At 41.7% G+C, this 20,270-nt stretch overlaps 2 protein-coding genes and 1 pseudogene across 3 annotated transcripts; 1 reads left to right on the top strand and 2 right to left on the bottom strand.

Moving 5' to 3' along the window:
- Nucleotides 1-36: 36 nt before the first annotated feature.
- LOC311315487 (matrix metalloproteinase-19-like) lies at nucleotides 37-1,911 on the bottom strand (annotated as a pseudogene). The gene is made up of 7 exons: nucleotides 1,908-1,911; nucleotides 1,538-1,642; nucleotides 1,102-1,327; nucleotides 912-994; nucleotides 650-820; nucleotides 324-444; nucleotides 37-218 (listed from the first exon to the last, which is right to left on the bottom strand). The product of its transcript is annotated as a matrix metalloproteinase-19-like (transcript).
- Nucleotides 1,912-3,351: 1,440 nt separating this feature from the next.
- Nucleotides 3,352-5,659, bottom strand: pym1 (PYM homolog 1, exon junction complex associated factor). The gene is made up of 3 exons (XM_084445494.1): nucleotides 5,628-5,659; nucleotides 4,637-4,730; nucleotides 3,352-4,440 (listed from the first exon to the last, which is right to left on the bottom strand). The coding sequence occupies exons 1-3, from the start codon at nucleotides 5,656-5,658 to the stop codon at nucleotides 3,906-3,908; spliced, it is 660 nt and encodes a 219-aa protein (XP_084301620.1). The 5' UTR covers nucleotide 5,659; the 3' UTR covers nucleotides 3,352-3,905.
- Nucleotides 5,660-6,264: 605 nt separating this feature from the next.
- Nucleotides 6,265-19,276, top strand: spats2 (spermatogenesis associated serine rich 2). The gene is made up of 13 exons (XM_084445465.1): nucleotides 6,265-6,323; nucleotides 8,561-8,873; nucleotides 9,892-9,971; nucleotides 10,170-10,278; nucleotides 10,638-10,687; nucleotides 13,046-13,268; nucleotides 13,391-13,576; nucleotides 13,670-13,805; nucleotides 14,380-14,438; nucleotides 15,226-15,335; nucleotides 15,449-15,551; nucleotides 15,749-15,897; nucleotides 15,991-19,276. Exons 2-13 carry the CDS (start codon nucleotides 8,849-8,851, stop codon nucleotides 16,255-16,257), a joined length of 1,497 nt encoding a protein of 498 aa, XP_084301591.1. The 5' UTR covers nucleotides 6,265-6,323; nucleotides 8,561-8,848; the 3' UTR covers nucleotides 16,258-19,276.
- Nucleotides 19,277-20,270: the final 994 nt, after the last annotated feature.

The raw sequence follows: 20,270 nt of genomic DNA, 5'->3' as shown, positions 1-20,270 counted from the left end.
CCTAGTTATCACATTGCATCCAGTTTCGTCTTGTGCTGAGAGGGTAACTTTCATCCACTGTTAAATGGATTGTATTTAGACGGCAGTAACACTTCATCTGTCCGGGTGAAGGCTGCATCTGGATTGCTTGGTGCCCCTGAGAAGAGCTGTGCGATGGGTTTGGGGTGTGAGCTGAAGTCTGTCGCTCCAGTTTCATCCCACTGCCAGTACACTGAGCCCTAGTGAAGAGGAGAGGAGCGATACATAAACTTATCTGGGAACAATATCTTACATTTTCCATCTAGTATAATAGCAGAAACCCAAGGCATGATTGTGTTCCTTACTTTGAGAAAGATAATTTTTTGGGTCCTGTTGCAGTACATCGCTGAATCGATATTAGAGGGAATGTTGGACAAGAATCTGGGAAATCCATAATCTATTTTGTAGCCTGAATACCGCCACACTCTGTCCCCAGAGGAAAACAACACAGTCAAGACAGATGTACAAAACACATGAGTAAACGTAATGTAGCAATGTTCCAGAGCTAATAACAATCACACATCACATTAAGATAGTCAAACACTAAGATCTAACAGGTCTAACATAACATCTAAAGCTGTAACATAATTGGCTAAAACTCTAATTATAAGTAACTATATTAAGAGTTAACAATGTAGCTTTCAGGAAGACAGCCTTGTTGGTTCTCTGAGAGTGAACAGCTGCATTGAGGTTTCCTGGCAGATCTTTCCACATCACAGAGGTCAGGATAGGCATGATAAGCCTGTGTCAGACACTGTCCACACATACTGACCACTGAAGAAGTATGTCTTGCGAAAAGGACCTAGACAGATTAAGACAAAGCAATCAAGCAGCGTTCTGAATTAGAGCTATATATCTGTAGTCAGAAATTGACAAAATAAAGTGGGGTTTACCGATACCCAATATGATTTCATCCATGGTAGCTTTGCAGGGATCTGGAGGGCTCGTTACTGCAATTGACCAACTGGGTTTTTTCCTGGATACAGGAGGATGCTTAACAGGCTTTAGTGAAACAGAAGACAGGTCGTACAAAGGAAGATTACAGTATTTTGCCAGAGGAAATTAAGCTTGGTTGCCTTGTACTGTATGTCATCACGATGAAGCTTGAAGTTGTCATGGTAACCAGTGTAGATTGGTGCCATCAGGGCTCTGTGGTACTGAGTGGTCTAGGCCAAGGGCGTGGCCAATCTCATGTGCCGCCACAATCCTTAGGTTGAGTCCTAAGAGTCCTTCCCCGCTGTCCACCACTCGTCTTCATCAAAATGCACCATGCCAGACACAGGAGCATTTGCATGTGCCAACACCTCTCCTTAAGATAAAGAGAACATATTTTAAATATGAATGACAAAACAGGTCAAACACATGAGAAGCAGATATAACATACAATATGAGAAGACTGACAGAGGACAACGAATGATGAAGAAAGATATGAGTCCAAAATATCACAACACAAGGCACTTCACTCTTCCACACCACAGACAGACAGTTGAGACAAGTGGACATGTAACAGTGCTCTTACCCCACCCATCAAATGGTTCTGGACATGTTTTCTCTTTTCTCCTATAAAATGAAAATTTGATGTCTGCCGTTCCCCGCTGCACCTCCTTGAATCGTAGGGGTGACACTTCAGTTTGGATGACCACATTGCCATTAAGAGACAACAGATAATTATGGAGGACAATCTATTAGGGTACTAGGGGTGGCTGTGGATCAAGAGGTAGCATGTCGAAGTGTCCTTGAGCAAGACACTGAACCCCAAATTGCTCCCAATGAGCAGGCTAGTGCCTTGCATGGCAGCTGCCCGCCATTGCTGTGTGAATGAGAGGCCATTGTAAAGTGCTTTGTCCGTTAAGGTAAGGTAAGGTGCTATATAAGTGCAGTCAATTTACCCATTATTAAAATGTCTCCTAAATGTCTCTTCACTATTCCAAAGTAGCCTACAGTGTTGAGTGATTATTCTCAGCACTGGTAGAAGTATCTCTGACTTCACCACTAGAGGACACCACTTGTTTAAAATTAACTTTGGACCCGAGGAATAGGTGGTCTTTATTGGGCCACAGTGACACACATTGCACACACAGTGAGAGGCGACACAGCACGCAGCAGAAACACATGCAATTTTCCAGAGTTGCCGGTGAAAATTGTTCCCTGCATTTCTCCCATCAAGCTGTCCTCCTCCAGGGGTAGCCAGGAGCAGTGGGAAGCCATCGTTCATGACGCCTGGGGACCAATTCCAAGTGCTCAGTCCAGGTCTTGGTCAGGGACCAGACTGAAGAGCATCTGTTCTTCTGTATGTTTTTTTGTATTGGGTTCTTTGGGAGGAAACCCTTGCGAACACAGGGAGAACATGCAAACTCTGCACAGAAAGGCACAGACCTTCTTGCTGCAAGGTCACAGTACTAGGTATTACGCCACTGTTCCGCACATCAGCGATTTTGGGGGTTCAGTGTCTTGCACACTTCGGCACAACGCCGGCAGCTGGGATCGAACCGGGGACCTTGCAATCGATCCCTAGCCGGCCACTCTACCTCCTGAGCTACATACCTATACTAACAATGCATGCAAGGAAAATAACATTTCCTGTGATATATTTCATAATTAATTGATTCAATATTTAATATATAATATTAATGTAGTTTAATGTGTTTAATTAATTAGATTAATTACATTATTTTAATTAATTTAATACAGTATGGCATAGACAACATAGCCTTTAAATATTGACATTGTTGAAACAAATTCTTTGGAGCCAACCACACTTGCGTAAAGTAGGATAATATTCTTCCCATTAATGTATCAAAAAGGAAGTACGATCACATTTTAGCACTATGCCAGCCACTTATTGTTCAATTGGTTGACAAAAGAGGCTGAAGAGTCAACAACTGATTGAAGTGGACTAGTGATGATGGATTGGACTAGACGCTGGTACGTGTCGCATGGATGTGGTGTGTTGCCAATAGCGTGGTAAGGTGATGTCATTTTGTATTTAGTCCAAAATTCTGAAAATAAGGTCTGTGTTTAACAGAAACTCGCAGAATATAGTACGTTTTGTTCTAAAAGTTGAAGTACATAATTGAAGATGAATCTTGACAAGTCATTAGTTGCTTCTGATGTCGATGTTGTTGCAACAACTTATTGAAATTGGTGTCCAGGCTCGCGTTTCAATGGCCGTTATACTTTCTGCAAAGACCAGATGTCTCTGTGCTCTCCGTTTTCAATGACCTGAAGCTTCTGATCTTTTCCCGGCACAAACAGGAAAGCCCCAAAGCTTCACAAGACTTTGTCCGCCCACCCTTATTAAGTGGACCACACGACAATGAGGAAAATGCAGTACAGAGTTTTAATGGAGTAACTGGATGTCTAACAGAGGTCTTCAATATGAATGCATATTCAATCTGTAATTCAAGTCATCCAATCACCCGATATTTCAGTTCAAACTGACATGGGTCTACATCAACAAAACGATCGTCTCTGAAATGGATATTTCTGTCTTTCATGATACCTCTAATATAGAATAGTCTTGACCGTCAGTTAAAGGTACAAAAAAAGCACAATTAACAATGCACAAACAATTGTTTTGAGTTCATAGCCAATATAAACAAGCACGAGTCAACACATACCTCCACCTATTTGTACATTTAAAATGAAGAAAACAAAACAAAATGTTCTGTCACTATCGGAGGTGGTGGTGGAGGAGGCTGCATAACCAGTCTTTACTGTCGACATACAGTAACTTGAGAAGTGATGGATTTCATGTTCACTTGATATTCTAAAGCCAGAGTTCATGTTGATAGGCTAGTAATACCAAGATAGTAGAGTATGTTTTGGGGAAACTCAAACACAGAAAATGTTTGTTTTTGTGTGTTTTTTTAGGGTGTACAGTTCACCTACTCTCCTGCCACTTCTGTTTCTAAATAATCCTTCTCAAGCTGCTGCAGCTCATCCCGTAAAGCTTTGACTCTTCCCACCTTTTCCCGCTGCTCTTTTGTGGGCTCCTTGATCTCACCAGAGTCAATTTTCTGCTCCAACTCTTCAGCCTGTCGCAGCTTCTTTTTTAGGTTTTTGATCTTCTTGGACTTCTCGGCTGCTGTGGTGGAGGGGTCGTCGGAGGCCTCAGCAGGGGTGGATGCAGTGTTCCGTACGGTCTTCTCATCATCACCACCACCCTCTGAAATGGCCACATTCTCAACCGCATCTCTCACCGTTTCCACGTCAACATTACCATCCGGGACCTGCTGCTTGCGCTTCTCTTTGCGTTTGATGTTACGTTTGGCTGTCTTGGAGAGCCCAGCAATCTCATTCTCTCCAGTGCCAGGAATCCTTTGCTGCTGTGGTTGCTTGGCATGAGCTGTATCCTCTGGGCTCATACCTGGTGGTAGGTCTGGCTTACTCTTGAAGAACTTAACATACTTGTTTTCATAGCTGAAAAAATAGAAACAGACCAGTGTAGGAAGATCATTAATATGTGAAGAGATTGAGAAAGATGTCAATACAAATAACATTTTCAACAACAGCCAAATATCACGCCTGATTCCTACGCAGAAGATTCCAAACTTAATTCAATATAATCAAGCTCAAAACGGGAGATGATGTAACATAGGCCTGTTCAAGAGCTTACACTGGGACCTCTTCTTGGGGGACATATCCTTCCTTTACTCGTCGAGGTCTCCTCCAGGTTCCATCTGGACGTTGTGTGGCAGCAATGTATTTCCCTGTATGATGAGAGAAGTGTAAAATTAGCAGACTACTTTTTTCCCTTTTAGCAGTGCAAGTAGACAAGACTTCTGTTCTTCGGCTTTCCCCTGAATATAAACCCCTGCCATTTATTGTATGCATATCTGCTGCATGTTTCAACCCCAAATGGATAGAGATAACAGTCAATGATTTTATTGGCTGCAATCTCTATCCATTTGGGGGTTGAAACACGCAGCAGATATGCTTATATAATGAATTTAAGTTTAATGATCATCAGATGCACACACACTAGAGCTGGTCTGGATCTCCAAAGCAGATTGACTCAATATTTATTATTAGCTTGTTACACTTTTAGGAGTCTGAAGACATTAACTTTTATCAACCACTTTTAGCTAACTTAGCTATAAAGGAGAAGGGTATACTGAACTCAGATTCACAAGCTGTGCTAGAGTTTATCTATGCGTTAGTCAGCTGCCAAGCAGTGAACAATGTTAGCAAGGTAACAAGCTAACGTTAGCTAGCTTGCAAGTCTTAGCTATATCATTTTGAATTAACTAGCTATACTTTCACAACAGCTAGCTAGCTATCTTACGGTTAGATAGGTGCCTACAAACATGCAAACATAGTCCAACTCAAATTGTCACTAGTAAGCTTTACCATACTACTAATTTATGAAGCTAACGTTCGCGTGGCGTGCTAAACTAAATAGCACTTACTGGCTGCTGCTAGCTAACGGTAGCTAGCTAACAGCTAGTACGCTAGCTTAGTACCAGGGAGGCAGCTCCAGCTACCTACCCGTCTTGAACCAATGATTGTCCAAGCTACCAAAGCTATCATATCGTGCTTGTTAATTCGTATAATGTTAAATCAAACAGCTAGTTAGCTTCAACGAAAGACTGATGCATTAGCCCTACCAGATTCATCTGTTAGATAGGGGGTTGCCATCTTGGACAGACACAGAAGTGTACTTCTCGAATGATTCGAATCTTTTCAGTGATTTGAACGTACTGGGTTAAGTTTATAAAAGATTCATGTTTCAATAATCTTTTCACTTTGATAAAAGTGTGAATGAAAGGAAGTACAGGTTACAAAATACAACATGTTTCTGCTTATCCATCGTGTATATATATTCCAACTGAAGTACGAAGTTTGTCTACTATGTAGTGCTAGTAATATAATGCCCAATATTTTGGAAGAAGAGTAAAGATTCGGGTTTTTTGTATATAAAAATATTAACGTTACTACATTGTTTACTTACTTTACATGTAATCTACTTAAGCACACTCAGCTAGCAATACCATTTCACTGCACTGGAGTACGTGACGAATAAAGCTTACTTTAACCATTGACTTGATTCGTTTGATTTGAAATGTCTTTCCTGTGCCTTTGTACTGTCGGCCTAATTCGAAACCGATTTCTAGCACCTAACTATCAGTAGTTGACTAGCGGCACAGTTGAGGGATGCTGCTTGGATAAATCTAGTCTCGCCGTACTGTGTTTGTTCGAGCCTCGGATATGACGACGTGGAGTATTGATGAAGGATCTGACTGAGGAAAATATTTGAGTCCATACTAGTCAGACGACTTGCATCGTTGACTGAAGGCAGCCAGGTAAGAAGTGAGGTAACGTTATTCTAAAATTTTCACGCATCTTGGCCTGTTGGTTTTCTATAAGCTCACTTTATATTTTATTCACACAAACTAAGGTAACCAGGTAGCCAACTAAGCTAACTAGCCTTCCCGAATCCCTGATAACGTTGTATGTCTAAGATAGCTAACGTTAGTTACGTCAATTTGTCTAACGACGTGTTCGCTGTCTGGTGCAAACAATTGGACTGATTATCTTAGCGTTAAGAGTTTGGATAGTTAGCTAACTAATTAACAATGGTCAGGGAACGTTTTGGCTAGCTAGTAGCTAGCATAACGTTAGCTATAGTTAGCTCATTCTTTGACATTACTAGCTAGCTTTAGCTATCGTTGCCTAGATAAATTGACCAAACGTAGTTGTACCCAGCTAGCTAAGTTAGCTTGTTAGCTGCATCATTAGGCAGATATCGTGAAAATGAACACGTTTGAATGGACTCATCATACGACGTTAACTATCTTGGCGGCTAGCTAGGCATTTTGCTAACTAGCACTAACGATATTGTAATTCTATTGTTAGCCAGTGAAATCGTTGCTAAGTGACAGAGGGAGGGAGACTGCAAATCGAGAGGCGAGTCTTCCTGCCAATGCTAACGTTAGCTAGCTAGCTAGCGAATTCGTACGAGCTAGTAGGAAGATCAACACCATTCACTGCAGAAATACTTGTAAAATGGGCCTAGGCTATGATGATCGTCAGGTCTTCTGTTAGAACAGCACTAGACAGGCTATGCGTGAAAAACGTTAGCTAGCTATTTACTTGCTTACAGTTACTAACTGGTTAGCAGCCTAACGTTAGCCAACAAAATCAGATGATAACGAGTTTGTTTCGGGGCCATGGGTATGTTACGTTACGGTATTCCCAAGCCAGAGCCCTAGAAGACCAGTTATCAAAATGAACGCTCTTTTACAGGGAAGTCACAACTTCAGTATTCGGAGAGCCAAATATAGCTAGCTACATTGTTCTTTATCTGCAGGGGTCTTTGGTCTTGGTTAGAGGTTAGAATAGATTTCACTTGCTGACTTAAGTGGTTCACAACTTCACATACCTGCAGGGCTCCAGTGTTAGAAACACGATCGAACTCATGCTCTTGTTCTGTGAATCTGCCACATCACATACCTAGTGACAAGTTAAATAAGTGGTGTTTTTCAGTTAGGCAGTTGCACATCAGTTAGGCTTTTCCGAAATTGTGTCCTCGACTGTACAACTTTGTCACGTACATGTTTATTGAACCGTGCAGGCCCTCTCATCAAGATTTTGCCCAAATCAACACAGTGCAAGCTCCAACCTTCTTAATAAACATTGGTTTAAACTTTGCTTAAAACATTGTTTGGCAGTCGTGCCTCACTTGTTGACAGTGCTTGTGTTTGACGTGTGGAAAGGTGTGGTGGTGGTGGCATGCACGTCATGCAGGATTCTGACTGTAAGGAGAGAATGAGAAGGGTGTGGGTTTGTACAGTGTAAGTTTCGTTTCCTGGGCTTCTGGGTCAGAAAGGGAAACCTTAGTGGGGAAACAGCTGGCTCATAAAACAAGTCCAGTTTACAGAAGGAGGTGTTCAAGCTACTCAAGGACTAGAGGGTTCATAAGTACATACAAGCCTGTAGGCTGCATTGAGTGGTAGTGGTAATTATTTATGACAAAGTTATGACGACAACTGGTTAATACAGGGTCAGAGTGATGATACAGGATAAAACATTTTTATGTTGGGATTCTTGTTACCAAAACCATTCCACTGAGCCTAGGTCATGAGCCTAGATAGAAGAAGACTGGAAGCATGATTCAAAGGTACTTGTATCATGTAGCTTTCTTTAGCCACATTGAAAATACATTGCTGCCAAATATGCTATTGAATACAGATTGTCTAGAAGTGTGCCAGACAGTAATTTATCTAAATCTGTTTTTCATTTCATGTTGTATGACCAAAGGAAATGGGGGTTTCAGTTGATGTGCATTACTGACATTTTTATAAAGTTCTAAGACTGTGAATAACAAGGGTTTTAGAAAACCTTATCCAACCAGTATCATATTTAAATCTTTCAATCTAACATTTCCATCTAGTATCTGACAATATATTAGCCTACAAGAAATTCAGTGTGTGGATCTAGGCTTACGGGTTCTTGATTCGCTGTATCTGGCCATGCATGCAGCCTTCTTGTTGTTTCCTCTCCTTATGCCCATGTCAATCTCCCCCCCCCCCCCCTCCAGAATTGGATCAAGTTTGCGGAGAACAGTGAAGAAAAGTTGAATCCAAGCCTAAGAGAAGGGGGCCTGATCTGACCCTGCCTTCCCCAATCCCTCCTACTGCCATTTGTAAGCCTTCATTGGCATCCTGTCTGAGAAGTCAAAGATAAGTCAAATTAGTAGTAGTATTCAAAGTATCCATGAGAAGAAACCAGTTGAAACTGAATATTTGAAGATTGCATTATATTAATTAACTCGGGGAGCTGTACAGTGGGGGACACTTGCCAGGTACTTGGAATAGTGGATTAGAAGATGGCCAAGAAAAACAGCCAAAAGGGTATGTATTCTGTTACAGGTCTATTCATTCTTTGTTTGTGTTTGCTTGCTTAGAGTTGCTTATCAAATCCAAAATGATGGCTGGGTGTAGACCACACCTAGTGCCTAGCCACATTCTCCTTCTGCCACTGTTGTCGGATTTTTAACTTAACAAGTGATGGACTGTGAAATGAATATAAACAAACGCATGCTGCCACATTGGACACCTTCACTCCAGCTTCATCAGATAAAGTTCGGACTGTACTTAGTTTCCTGGACATCTTTTATTTCCTGTTATAAGGTATGTGAGGAAATGTCCTCCAGCATGCTTTAGTCATGCTGTTTTTTTTAAGCTTTTATTTATTTATTTTTTAGTTCTGTTGCTCGCTCTGTCGTTTGGTTGGTTGGTCCACTATAATATGGTCTGGCTGCACATGCACATACGTGGTTGCAGCTATTGTGAATTTGCACTTGTCATTTCCTGTAACTCAGCTGTTTCTCATCTCATTGATATTAGCTTGAATATGGCAGTATCCCCCTTCCTTTGATGGATAAACCCAGACTTTGCTGACTCGTTCGGTTTCATTATCTATATATTGGTTATTACTGGCTCAAATTTAATGTAGATCTTCGGTCATTTAGGCCCAGATCAACGAGTTCTTATACCAAATTTATACAGGGCCAGTGATCTTATATCAGTCCCTTATAAATTTAAGTCCTAGCGTCTGCCAATCATCTCACTTTGAATTGGTTGTTAAAAGAAGAGTTATGTTTTCAATAGGGCTCAACAGATATTGTCATTATCCAAATGTGGTCCCAATTGAGGACCCATTTCTTGGACACAGAGTAAGCATGATCTTCAACTAAAGGGTGTCCTCGGCTTTAGGCTAATCTGTGTACAGGAAACCACAATTGGCAGAAAGATGAGGTGTGACGAGAGTTTTGCTTTGCAAATGATGTGCCTCTGCATTTCAATAGTTTTGCAAACAGCCGTTGGAGACCAGACAATGATGTTGCCTTTCTGTGCCCTTTTGTCCCAGACGCCTCTGGGGTGGAGTTTGACACACACTCCAAAATGGTAATGTCCTCGGGAGGAACCTTTGAGAGGATGAAGGAAAAGGTAAGGCATTAAAAACGCTCAAAAATAACCACACGTGGTCTCTCTGTTGGCTTACAAGTGTGGATGAAATATGCCAGTTTTACTGTTTTGAGCACACAAAGTGTAACTCCATGGGAAGCTAGTTTAATCAAGGACCTCAGGTATGTTATATTGACTTAATTTCATTTCAAATTGCTACTCCTTTTCTGTGCTTTACAGATCAGTGCAGTCAGGGCTGTTGTTCCCAACAAAAGCAACAATGAGATTGTCCTGGTGCTGCAGCACTTTGAGAACTGTGTTGACAAGGCCGTCCAAGCTTTTCTAGAAGGTATGGGGGTTCCAAATTCCAAAGTCAAACCTGTGTGGTTGGTAAGATTACACCTCCTTGATTACTTGTACTATGACGCAGGTGAATATACCTGGTCTATTTATTTCACAACCTGTTTTTACAAGCAATGAGCTAAAACGTCTGTGTGAAGGTTTAATTATAGCACAAAGAGGGTGTCGTCTGGCTGGTAGTTCTTCCGTCATGGTTACATGACTACTTATGGTATATCATCAAAAGGACATTTAGATGACAAAGGTTTTTGTAACATTTAGTTAATCCTCCTCTCAAAGCATCACATCTGTACAAGATATGTACTCTTGGCTGTCCTTCAGTGAGCATAATTGTTTCCTCTCCCCCAGGCAGTGCAGTTGAAATTCTGAAGGAGTGGAATGTCACCGGTAAAAAGAAGGTTAGTGTCAGGAATGTTTTATCAGCTTCATCGGTAGGTTAGGACGCATCTTTATTCATCCATTTTTGATTTTCATTCAAAAGACCTGAGTAATTTTTATGTAACCCTCTCACCACCAATCTCAAATAGAGATTGTATTGATTCAATATGAAAAAATTACAGTAGCACTCAGGTAATCCTGACCTGCTGTTCAAACTTTATGCAACTAGACCCAGGTTATATATATATATATATAAAGGCCCAACTACGGCAATAGCATTAGCTAGGTCTTCACATTAGCTCCAACACACAGCCCTTTATCTTTCAACTACAGCTTCAAAACTGTGGGTGTACGTGTTAATAACCTAGGTCTCCCTATTGGCTCTCCCAAGGTACCAGAGTAGTTTACAATGCATCTGGAAAGTACTCGTACTCCTTCACTTTTTCCACATTTTGTTAAGTTACAGCCTTATTCCACAATTGATTAAATTATTTTATTCCTCATTAATCAACAAACAATAGCCCATAATGACAAAGTGAAAACCCCTTTTTTAAAGAAATGTTTGCACATTTATAAAAAAACAACTGAAATATCACACAAACATTCATTGTGTTCACACCCTTTACTCTGTACTTTGTTGAGGCACCTTTGGCAGTGATTACAGACTCAAGTCTTCTTGGGTATGATACTACAAGTATTTGGGGTATTTCTCCTATTCTTCTCTGCAGATCCTCTCACGCTCTCTCAGGTTAGATGGGGAGCGTCGCTGCACAGCTATTTTCAGGTCTTTCCAGAGATGTTCAATCGGGTCCAAGTCTGGGCTCTGGCTGGACCACTCAAGGACATTCACAGACTTGTCCTGAAGTCACTACTTCGTTGTCTTTGCTGTGTGCTTAGGGTCATTGTCCTGTTGGAAGGTAAACCTTCGCCCCTGTCTGAGGTCTGAGCTCTGGAGCAGGTTTTCATCAAAGATCTCTGTACTTTGCTCCATTCATCTTTTCCTCGATCCCGACTAGTCTCCCAGTTCCTGCTGCTGAAAAACATCCTCACAGAATGATGCTGCCACCACCATACGTCACTGTAGGGATGGTATTAGCCAGGTGATGAGAGGTGCCTGGTTTCCTCCATGTGACGCTTTGTTTCATCAGACCAGAGAATCTTGTTTCTCACGGTCTGAGAGTCCTTTAGGTGCCTTTTGGCAAACTCCATGCAGGCTGTCAATGTTCCTTTTACTGAGGAGTGGCTTCCATCTGGCCACTCTACCATAAAGGACTGACTGGTGGGGTGCTATAGAGATGGTTGTCCTTCTGGAAGGTTCTCCCATCTCCACAGAGGAATGCTGGAGCTCTGTCAGAGTGACCATCGGGCTCTTGGTCACCTAAAGGACCAAGGCCCTTCTCCCCCAATTACTCAGTTTGGCCAGGCAGCCAGCTCTAGGAAGGGTCCTGGCGGTTCCAAACGTCTTCCATTTAAGTATGATGGAGGTCACAGTGTTCTTCGGGACCATCAGTGCTGCAGATTCTTTTTTTTTATTTTTTTTTTTTATTTTTTTTTATTTTTTTTTTTATACCCATTCCCAGATGTCAAGGAAATTGTGTGTCGACCTCCGAGACATCATGGCTTGGTTTTGGCTCTCACATGCACTGTCAACTGTGGGTTATTACTACTTTACATAGTATAGTAGACCGGTGTGTGTCTTTCCAAATAATGTCCAATCAATTGCATTTACCACAGGTGAACTCCAATCAATAATTCATCTAATCACTGCCATAGGTGCCTCAATAAAGTACAGAGTAAAGGGTCTGAATATTTATGTACATGTGATATTACCGTTTTTATATTTTTAATACATTTGCAAAAATTTCAAAAACCTTTTTCACTTTGTCATTATAAGGTAGATTGATTGGAAAAAAGTGATTTAGAAACTTGAAAAGAGACTTGGAAAAGTGAAGCGGTGTGAGTACTTTCCAGATGCACTGTATAACTTGCAGGCTATCGTGTGAACTCCCCATCCAAAGCAAACCTAATAAGTAAGCCATACATCAAAGAAACGAGCCAATGACTACAGATTATCACACATTAAAGACAACTCATTCTCTTTCATCTGTAAACATGAAATGTGAATGAAACTTATCAGCATCACTAAAGGCTGCAATGAAAAAAACACTCCCAATACATGGTAAATTCAATGCATTTACATTTGCATGTGTTGTACAGTAGTTGTGTATCTACTCCAAAGTCTTGTCTCCTGTGCACTTCTGAGCAGGTTGGTTTGAGCTGTGACCACATTGTTTACACTTCCCGAAGCCCTCACATCTTCACAAGTACTTTTTGTGAAGTGCTGCCATTTTGACCTTGATTCTCTCCTTGATCTCCAGCCTAAGAAGAAAAAGAAACCCAAGCCCCAGCCTGAGCCTCCAGCAGAGCCTGCTCCGCCTGAGGCCCCGCCAGCCACCGAGACGAAGGATGCAGTGAATGGTTATCATGCCAATGGTTCAGTGTTGGATGGTGACTCCATAGACTCGCTGAGCGAGCAGTTGGATTCTGCTTCCCTGGATGCAGTAGAGCTGGACTCTGAACCAGCTACATCGGAAACCACAGGTATTGCACTGATGATTGACACACCAGTGCTGGTTTTAACTCTTCTGTCGTTGATTTGAAATTAGAAGCCCATTTTCTGCCATCAGAACATATCAAGCCCACATGTAATTGTCTCACTGCAGGTGCAGAAGCCGAAAGTCAAAGTAGCGCCTTGAGCCCCACCTCTCAGCAAGGGGGGAGAAATCACCAGGGTCCCCGTGTCAGCAAGTCCCGTCACAGGCCAGGCTTCCATTCCCATCCCCCAGACACCTCATCCATGCTAAGCACCGATGAGAGCCAACAAGGATCATCTGGAGCACGGAAGATTGGTTAGACTGCCATACTCCCTTTTCAAAACGAGGTTGTGTGCACCGCAATAATGTTTTTATTTGTCACTTCTAACCCTGAACTTCGACTCCCAGCTCCCAACATCGACCGCTCTGTGAAGGACCTGCAGAGATGCACTGCCTCTCTCACGCGCTACAGGGTGGTGGTCAGGGATGAGATGGACACCTCGATCAAGAGGATGAAGCAGACTTTTGCTGAGCTCCAAAGCTGGTACGTTATCTCCATTACATCTGATTTAGTCACACTTGATGGACGGGGATCATTGTAAGTGTAGCACGTTCGAGGCTGATAGACATGACCTATTCCATTATGTTTGCATACTGTGTACGTGTTATATAGGATGTTTATCTACGCCGTTCGAGGCTGATAGACATGACCTATTCCATTATGTTTGCATACTGTGTACGTGTTATATAGGATGTTTATCTACGCCAATTCTGAACTTCATTTAAAGGGTCCAACGTCCATCAATGAATCAAAGTGCATTTCTCTTACTTCTGGCCTACATTGCATAGTTATGAGAGCGCCTTATATGGCTTAGGAAACAGGCAGTCGCATCTAAGCCCCAGGTTATGTTGAATATGACTGCTCAGTTGTTTGACCTATTTCAGTTTGCTAAACTGGGGTGCTTTTTGGCCTGCCCACTGGTAAAGCATGGGCATTTCATAGTCCTCTTCATTGTAGTGCAGTCAGAGTACACGGGATCTTATTTTTGGAAATGTAAATAATTCAATTGACTTTATTATAGTGAAACATTTTTCTCTCTCTCTCTCTCTCTCTCTAGCCTAATGGACAGAGAGGTAACTCTGTTGGCAGAGATGGACAAAGTGAAAGCAGAGGCCAGTGAGTACAACGCATCACAATAATAAGCATTCAGACTGATCACATTCAAACTCACGATACTGGATTAAGTTGTGTTTTTATTATTCTCAGACATTGCTTTTGCCTGAGGCTTCTAAAATGACATGGATTTAGAGAGTAAAGCTTTCTTCCCAGAGTCACTGACACCCATGAAGTAGAATTGCCCTATGAGCAACGTGTATGAGCATTCCTGACATATGTAGGTGCCCCCTCAGGGTCACCCTTAAGTCTTCAGTCTAGTGAAACATGACAGAGCAAGACTTGCATATTTCCACAAGTAGGCCATTCTCCCTGGTCCTCCCAGTGTAGAGTGTTGTGTGTTCTAGGTCTGGAAAAAGTGAATAGTGTCAGGTGTCGAGGGAGACTCAATGCTTTCTTTGTGTGAAGCGTGTGGGGAATTGGGAGAAGAGAGGGAACTTTATAGTAGTTCTTCGACATTACAAAACCCACATTCCTCCAAATTTACCAGTCCTCCACTGGGTTTCTTTCTTTTCCCCCCTCTGCTGCGAAAATATACTCAAATATACTCTGCCAGTTGACTCTTCTTAGCAACTGATGTACAAAATACTTCCACTGAAGCAGGAGCAGGAGTTTGATTTGTGTTTAGTAATAATGTGATCTACTGTATCTGAAGGAGCGGGTCATGCCTTTTATCTTGTAGGGGGCATGCATAGCCAGTGTTTTTGTGTGAGGTTGGCATATGGATTTTTTTTTTTTCCCCAACTCAAAATGCCTTTGTCAGTTTGAGCTCAAATTGTCCCTTCTTTAGTGGCCATTTTGGATGGTCGCCAAAAGAGAGCAGAGGAACTGCGCAGGTTAAGTGACCAATCAGCATCCATGTCTGAGGACCAGCTAACTGAACTGCGTGCTGACATTAAGGTGAGTTCATAATTCCTGTTATACTTTGTAGACAGATCTACAATTGTGTCAGTTGACCCAATGCAAGCGGGTGTAGACTAATAAACCATAAACGATCACGGCTTCTGTTTCAGCACTTTGTGAGTGAACGTAAGTACGATGAGGACCTGGGCAAGGCTGTGAAGTTCACATTTGAGCTTGAGCCATTGAAGATGAGCATTACAGGATTTGGCTCAGGTACAGCACCTTTTTCCTTTACTAGAAAATCACTTCTCCATGAAAATTTCTAATGTGGCTCTACAGAGAAAGAAACTTGTGCTTACAGGAGCTTACAAAACAAAAGTATTTTTGTTACATTTGAAGTCTCAAGATCTGCTGTCCTCAGTCAGTCTTGGTTAGACTCAGTTGTGGTCTTGATGCCTCCCTCTCCTTAGTATACCACCCTCAGACTGGCTACTCCAACCGCTCTCGCTGTAGCTCCACCTCCTCCTCCATTACTGGGCCAGGATCCCTGGAGACTCCGCCCCTCTCCCAGACCCAGAATTCCAGTAATGAAAGTCGCCCTACTCAACCGTACAAACAGGTCCGCTCACCTTGCCCGGCAACCATAAATTATAAAAGAGTATGAATTTTAGGCATGTCATTACATTTGTGTTTAATATGCGTTTTTTTTTAGAGTTTCCAAGGCAACAGGCGCCAGGTATACCATGCCGGTCCACGGTATAATGGCGGCTCCTACCATGATAGGAACCCCAACCGCTCAAACTACCGTTACCAGGCTAACCGGGGTCAGGGCGAGGGCCCTGGCTCTACAGCGCCCACCTCTACACAGTTCTCCAGCACCTCAAGAGGGCCCCCTTACTCCACTACATCATCCTACCGCCAAGACCGTCCCTCGCAAAACGGCCTCCCCCAAAGGCCTCCGCGGACAAACGTCCCCTGACCTCGGGATCCCTGTTGTTTTGTTAACCTCCTCTACTAACCCTCACACTCCACCCCTCAGTGCCCTGTTCACTGACTCTCCCGCCCTACTAACTCCTGTCATGAAGAATAGAATACAAGTTTACATATTTTTGTCAGTTGAGCTGTAGTGCCACCTATAGGTTTATCCAATTCATCCTCCAAACTTGAAACCCCCCCACCACCACCACTATTACCCTTTTCTGTTATTTCCCATTATTTTGGTATTAGCTAATAAAACAAACATTCTCTCATGCCTATTGTAGAAGCCTTCCATTCTTCCCCTTAGTGAACAGTTACCATTGTCAGCCTCTGTGTTAGTTATTCTTTAGGCCAGATAGAATATAGAGGATGCTTCTTTTGTCTGTCTTTACAACATGGATTTCTAGTTCTTCAGACTAGTTGTACATGATCAGTAGAAGTATATTGACCAATATATGGATTGATTCTTTTATTACCTATTGATAATTATTTTGGAAGGTCTGAAGAAATTTAGTCTCCACAGATTCCACCTGGTCCTAGTTATTCTTTGGTACTGCAGAGAGAATGCTAGTTCAAGACTTTTGACATGATTATATGCTTTCTGTGCACTACTGAAGGGCATGTTTCCATTTTTCTTTATTTGTTTTGATATTTTTATTTTGTGTTCTATTTTCTCTTCTGTATCAAATCAATTTTTATTTACTCAAGATCCATCAAGCTATTTCAGTTCCTTTGCCATATAGTTGAAAACATAAAATTGAAAATATAGTTGATTGCTTGCTGGTAGCTCTAGCATCTATTAGAATTTTGGTAAATGGCACTGACGTGCAGCCAATCAACACTACAGACGATGTTTAAACTTTATGTAAAAACACATTGACATCAAATGGGTTTCAGTAAGGGAGTTCCATATAGATGCCCTTCAAAGTGTATACTTATCAGAATGGCTTAAACAATATTAATATTATATTCTTCTGAATTTGGTGACCAGAGGTCATCAGATTAGATATTGCCTTATGGCAGTAACCCCCCCTCCCCCTTTCCAGAGAGTCCATTTAGTGTGTTGTAGTTCTCGCCTTTCTCTATTGTTATTGTATAATCAAGAGGGGGCTAATTGACTTCATTACATATTCATATTTTATGTGACATCACTTCTGAAGTCTCAGGTTTGAGAAAAGAAATGACACTCCCCACACGCTCTCTGTTTAAGACTTGTTAGTACTAATAGATGTGATTCTGTGTGCACCGATTCTTTTCTTAAAAGTTGTGTTTCACAAATACAGAATCATGCACACAAAACAGCACACACTTTGACATGCTTGCCTTCTATCACAGAACAACTTCACCTTTGCCTTCGTGAACACAAATGTCGGCATCACAAACAAGGTTTTTTAAGCTGATATTACTCATAGAGCTAACTCTTGTGACCATTTACATTAGAGTTGTGATGTATAAAAAAAAAAAGTCCCTTTGTGATACTGTATGTTCTCTTTACACTTCATATTGTATAGAAGGAAAAAAAGATAAATTGTGGATTTTGGCAAGCAGGTTCTGAGCACTTTCATGTCTGCGAAGTTTGGACAAATGTGAAATTGATGCTAATGCATGGATTGAATTTCTTAATGTCTACAATACCTGAAGAAAATCTGGTGATTTACCTTACGGTTCCTTCTTGTACACTGCCCGTTGGTATACTTTTTCTTGCATTTAGTGACCTTTGGTGATGCCACATTTGCTTATCTTTGAAAATAGTGCTGTGTCATGTCTAGCTGCAAGGAATTGTGTGCAACCAATCAATATACAGTATCTGTGTCTTACGTGTAAGTAAGGGTCTTGGCCTTTGACTAAGACGAGTGAATGAAATGAGAACAGCCTGTCTGCTCTTTCCCCCTCCCCATTCACGCACGTTTGCTAGTTGGAACATGCCTGTGTTGCAGTCCGCATTTAAGATATGTTGTAAACATGGGTATTACAACTACAGCAATCTTTTAGTTTGTGACACTGTATAGTGTAGGAGACTGTTCAGGTTTTGTTAATTTGTTAAGTATTCTGGAACGGTCAGATTATTGGACTAGATAATGAGAAATTAGTGTGTATTGTCTATGCTGATGCCAGTTGGTTGTAACACCAAGATCTTCCTGGACCTTTGTTGTTTGGACTTAGTTGTACTAGTAAGATTGGCCTCATTTCAGTTCTTCATTGCTGATATAGTATAAATTCCCTGTACTCTTTGTTCCTGGAGATGCATGCACTACAGAGCGTTTTCCAACGAAACACTGGGGGAACCTTCCGGTTCCTGTTTGTGTGGCGTTTCTAGATGCTGGGCTTGATTGATTTGAACACAGTAGCGGTTCTAGCAAGTTTTATCTGGGGTGGCAAAAAGGTGGCAGGAGTTCCAGCTGGGGGGGGGGGGGGTGCAGAGGTCATCTCCCCCATACAAATAGAGCAGCAACTGGGGTGGTGAGCCCTTTTTCCACCCACTAGAGCCACCACTGGTCAAAGTTCACAGCTTCTTTTTTTTCTACATTCCAAACTATGGGGATATAGTTTATCGCCAAAGAGATCCTTTTTTTCCTGTTTGAGTCGCTGCCTTTTTTCTTCCTTGGCCTGTAAAGAATTTAACTCTTGTGATTGTTGTCCCAAGGGGATTATCTTCTAGAATAACACATTCATCCTACCAAACCATCTCTGTCCTTTTGCTTTTCTGAATATACATTGTATATATGTAGCTATATAATTTTGTTGTGCTCACATGGGGCAAATTTTGTATGTGATATTCATGTTGAGCATATGGTTTACCTCTGGAGGTTGAAATCTAGTTCAGTCCAATTCTTCCTGTCTAAGACCTTTATGTCCTAGTTCTTTTGTGTCAAAAATGTCAAAACTGAAGTGCCTTCTCTTGTATCCCTCTAATTCATTCATGTCCTCCACCAACAAATATGGACCAAAGACATCTGCCCATTCCCGTACAAGCAGCACTTGGACTCTCTTCCCCCCCACACTTTTCTCCCACACATGAATGGCACACTTTTCATTTACTATAAATAAAACAAAATGTTTGCAATATATTCCGGTGTCTTGTGTTTCAGAGTAGAATGATTCTTTCCACTTGATAATTGTGTGCAACTGAGGCGAGGCGCAAAGCTGGACACAATGTTGTCCAGCTGGACAACATTGTTTCCAGCCTGAGCTGCAATGATCGCATGATCCAACATATGAAGGGGCTGATGGACAAAACATTTCTCACCCTGAGGAATTATCATGGAACATAATCACTCTACCCTAGAGGGTAGTATTTGGACAGTATGGACCTTGGCCAAAACATTTAAATCTTGGCCAAAATTTTTCAGTGGAGCATCATGGACCTTGGTTACATTTATAGAAATCAAAGGGGTGTGGATCTTAAAGGCTGCTGGATTTAGGTGGCTGTTTAGGTCTGTCAAACTGAACTCGCAGGGTTGAGAGATGCTACCTGTATAATTCACTCAATAACGTGCACAGGCTATTTTCTGTCTAATAGAAAAAGTAGCTACAAATATTACAATGCGCCAGGGAAATTAAAGGATAAACAGATATGACTTTCTCCAAGGTTTCAGCGCTCACGGTTACTTGGCACCCTGAAACCAGTGAGAATTTGGCTTGGGTCAATAGCACACTCTGCTGACTATACTTAACATTTGCATGTCTTCCAGGTGCAAGCTTTATTTAGGCAAATTGTGTCAAATCATTTGAAGCCTGGCTTGTTACAAGTCTTGGCATTGCTAGTCCTCCGCCACGTTTATCTCCATGAAAAGGAATGTTTTAATGTAAAATAATAGTCATAGGCTGTATGTAGCCTAATCGGCACACTGACGGATTTTAATGAGTAGCCTCAGGTGATATCTGTCCTTAATATGACTGATTATGAGAGGGCATTTAGAAAAGAGCAAGTGAGCTGAGTTACCATTCTTCATGTAAACACAAATTAAACATAGTAAACAGTATTAGTTGAGACAAATCCATCACAATGTATTG

The sequence above is a fragment of the Borostomias antarcticus genome (assembly GCF_949987555.1).
Source record: "Borostomias antarcticus genome assembly, chromosome: 11".
Taxonomy (NCBI): Eukaryota; Metazoa; Chordata; class Actinopteri; order Stomiiformes; family Stomiidae; genus Borostomias; species Borostomias antarcticus.
This window is presented reverse-complemented; position numbering and strand designations above follow the sequence as displayed.

Bases quoted from the DNA above. Each gene is read 5' to 3' on its own strand.
- pym1 (XM_084445494.1), bottom strand. From the start codon at position 5,658: ATGGCAACCCCCTATCTAACAGATGAATCTG. The intron at 4,731-5,627 runs GTAGGGCTAATG...CTCATCATACAG, and splicing joins CTATCTAACAGATGAATCTG to GGAAATACATTGCTGCCACA. The intron at 4,441-4,636 runs GTAAGCTCTTGA...CTATTTTTTCAG, and splicing joins CCCCAAGAAGAGGTCCCAGT to CTATGAAAACAAGTATGTTA.
- spats2 (XM_084445465.1), top strand. From the start codon at position 8,849: ATGGCCAAGAAAAACAGCCAAAAGG. The intron at 10,688-13,045 runs GTTAGTGTCAGG...CTTGATCTCCAG, and splicing joins ATGTCACCGGTAAAAAGAAG to CCTAAGAAGAAAAAGAAACC. The intron at 13,577-13,669 runs GTTAGACTGCCA...TTCGACTCCCAG, and splicing joins ATCTGGAGCACGGAAGATTG to CTCCCAACATCGACCGCTCT.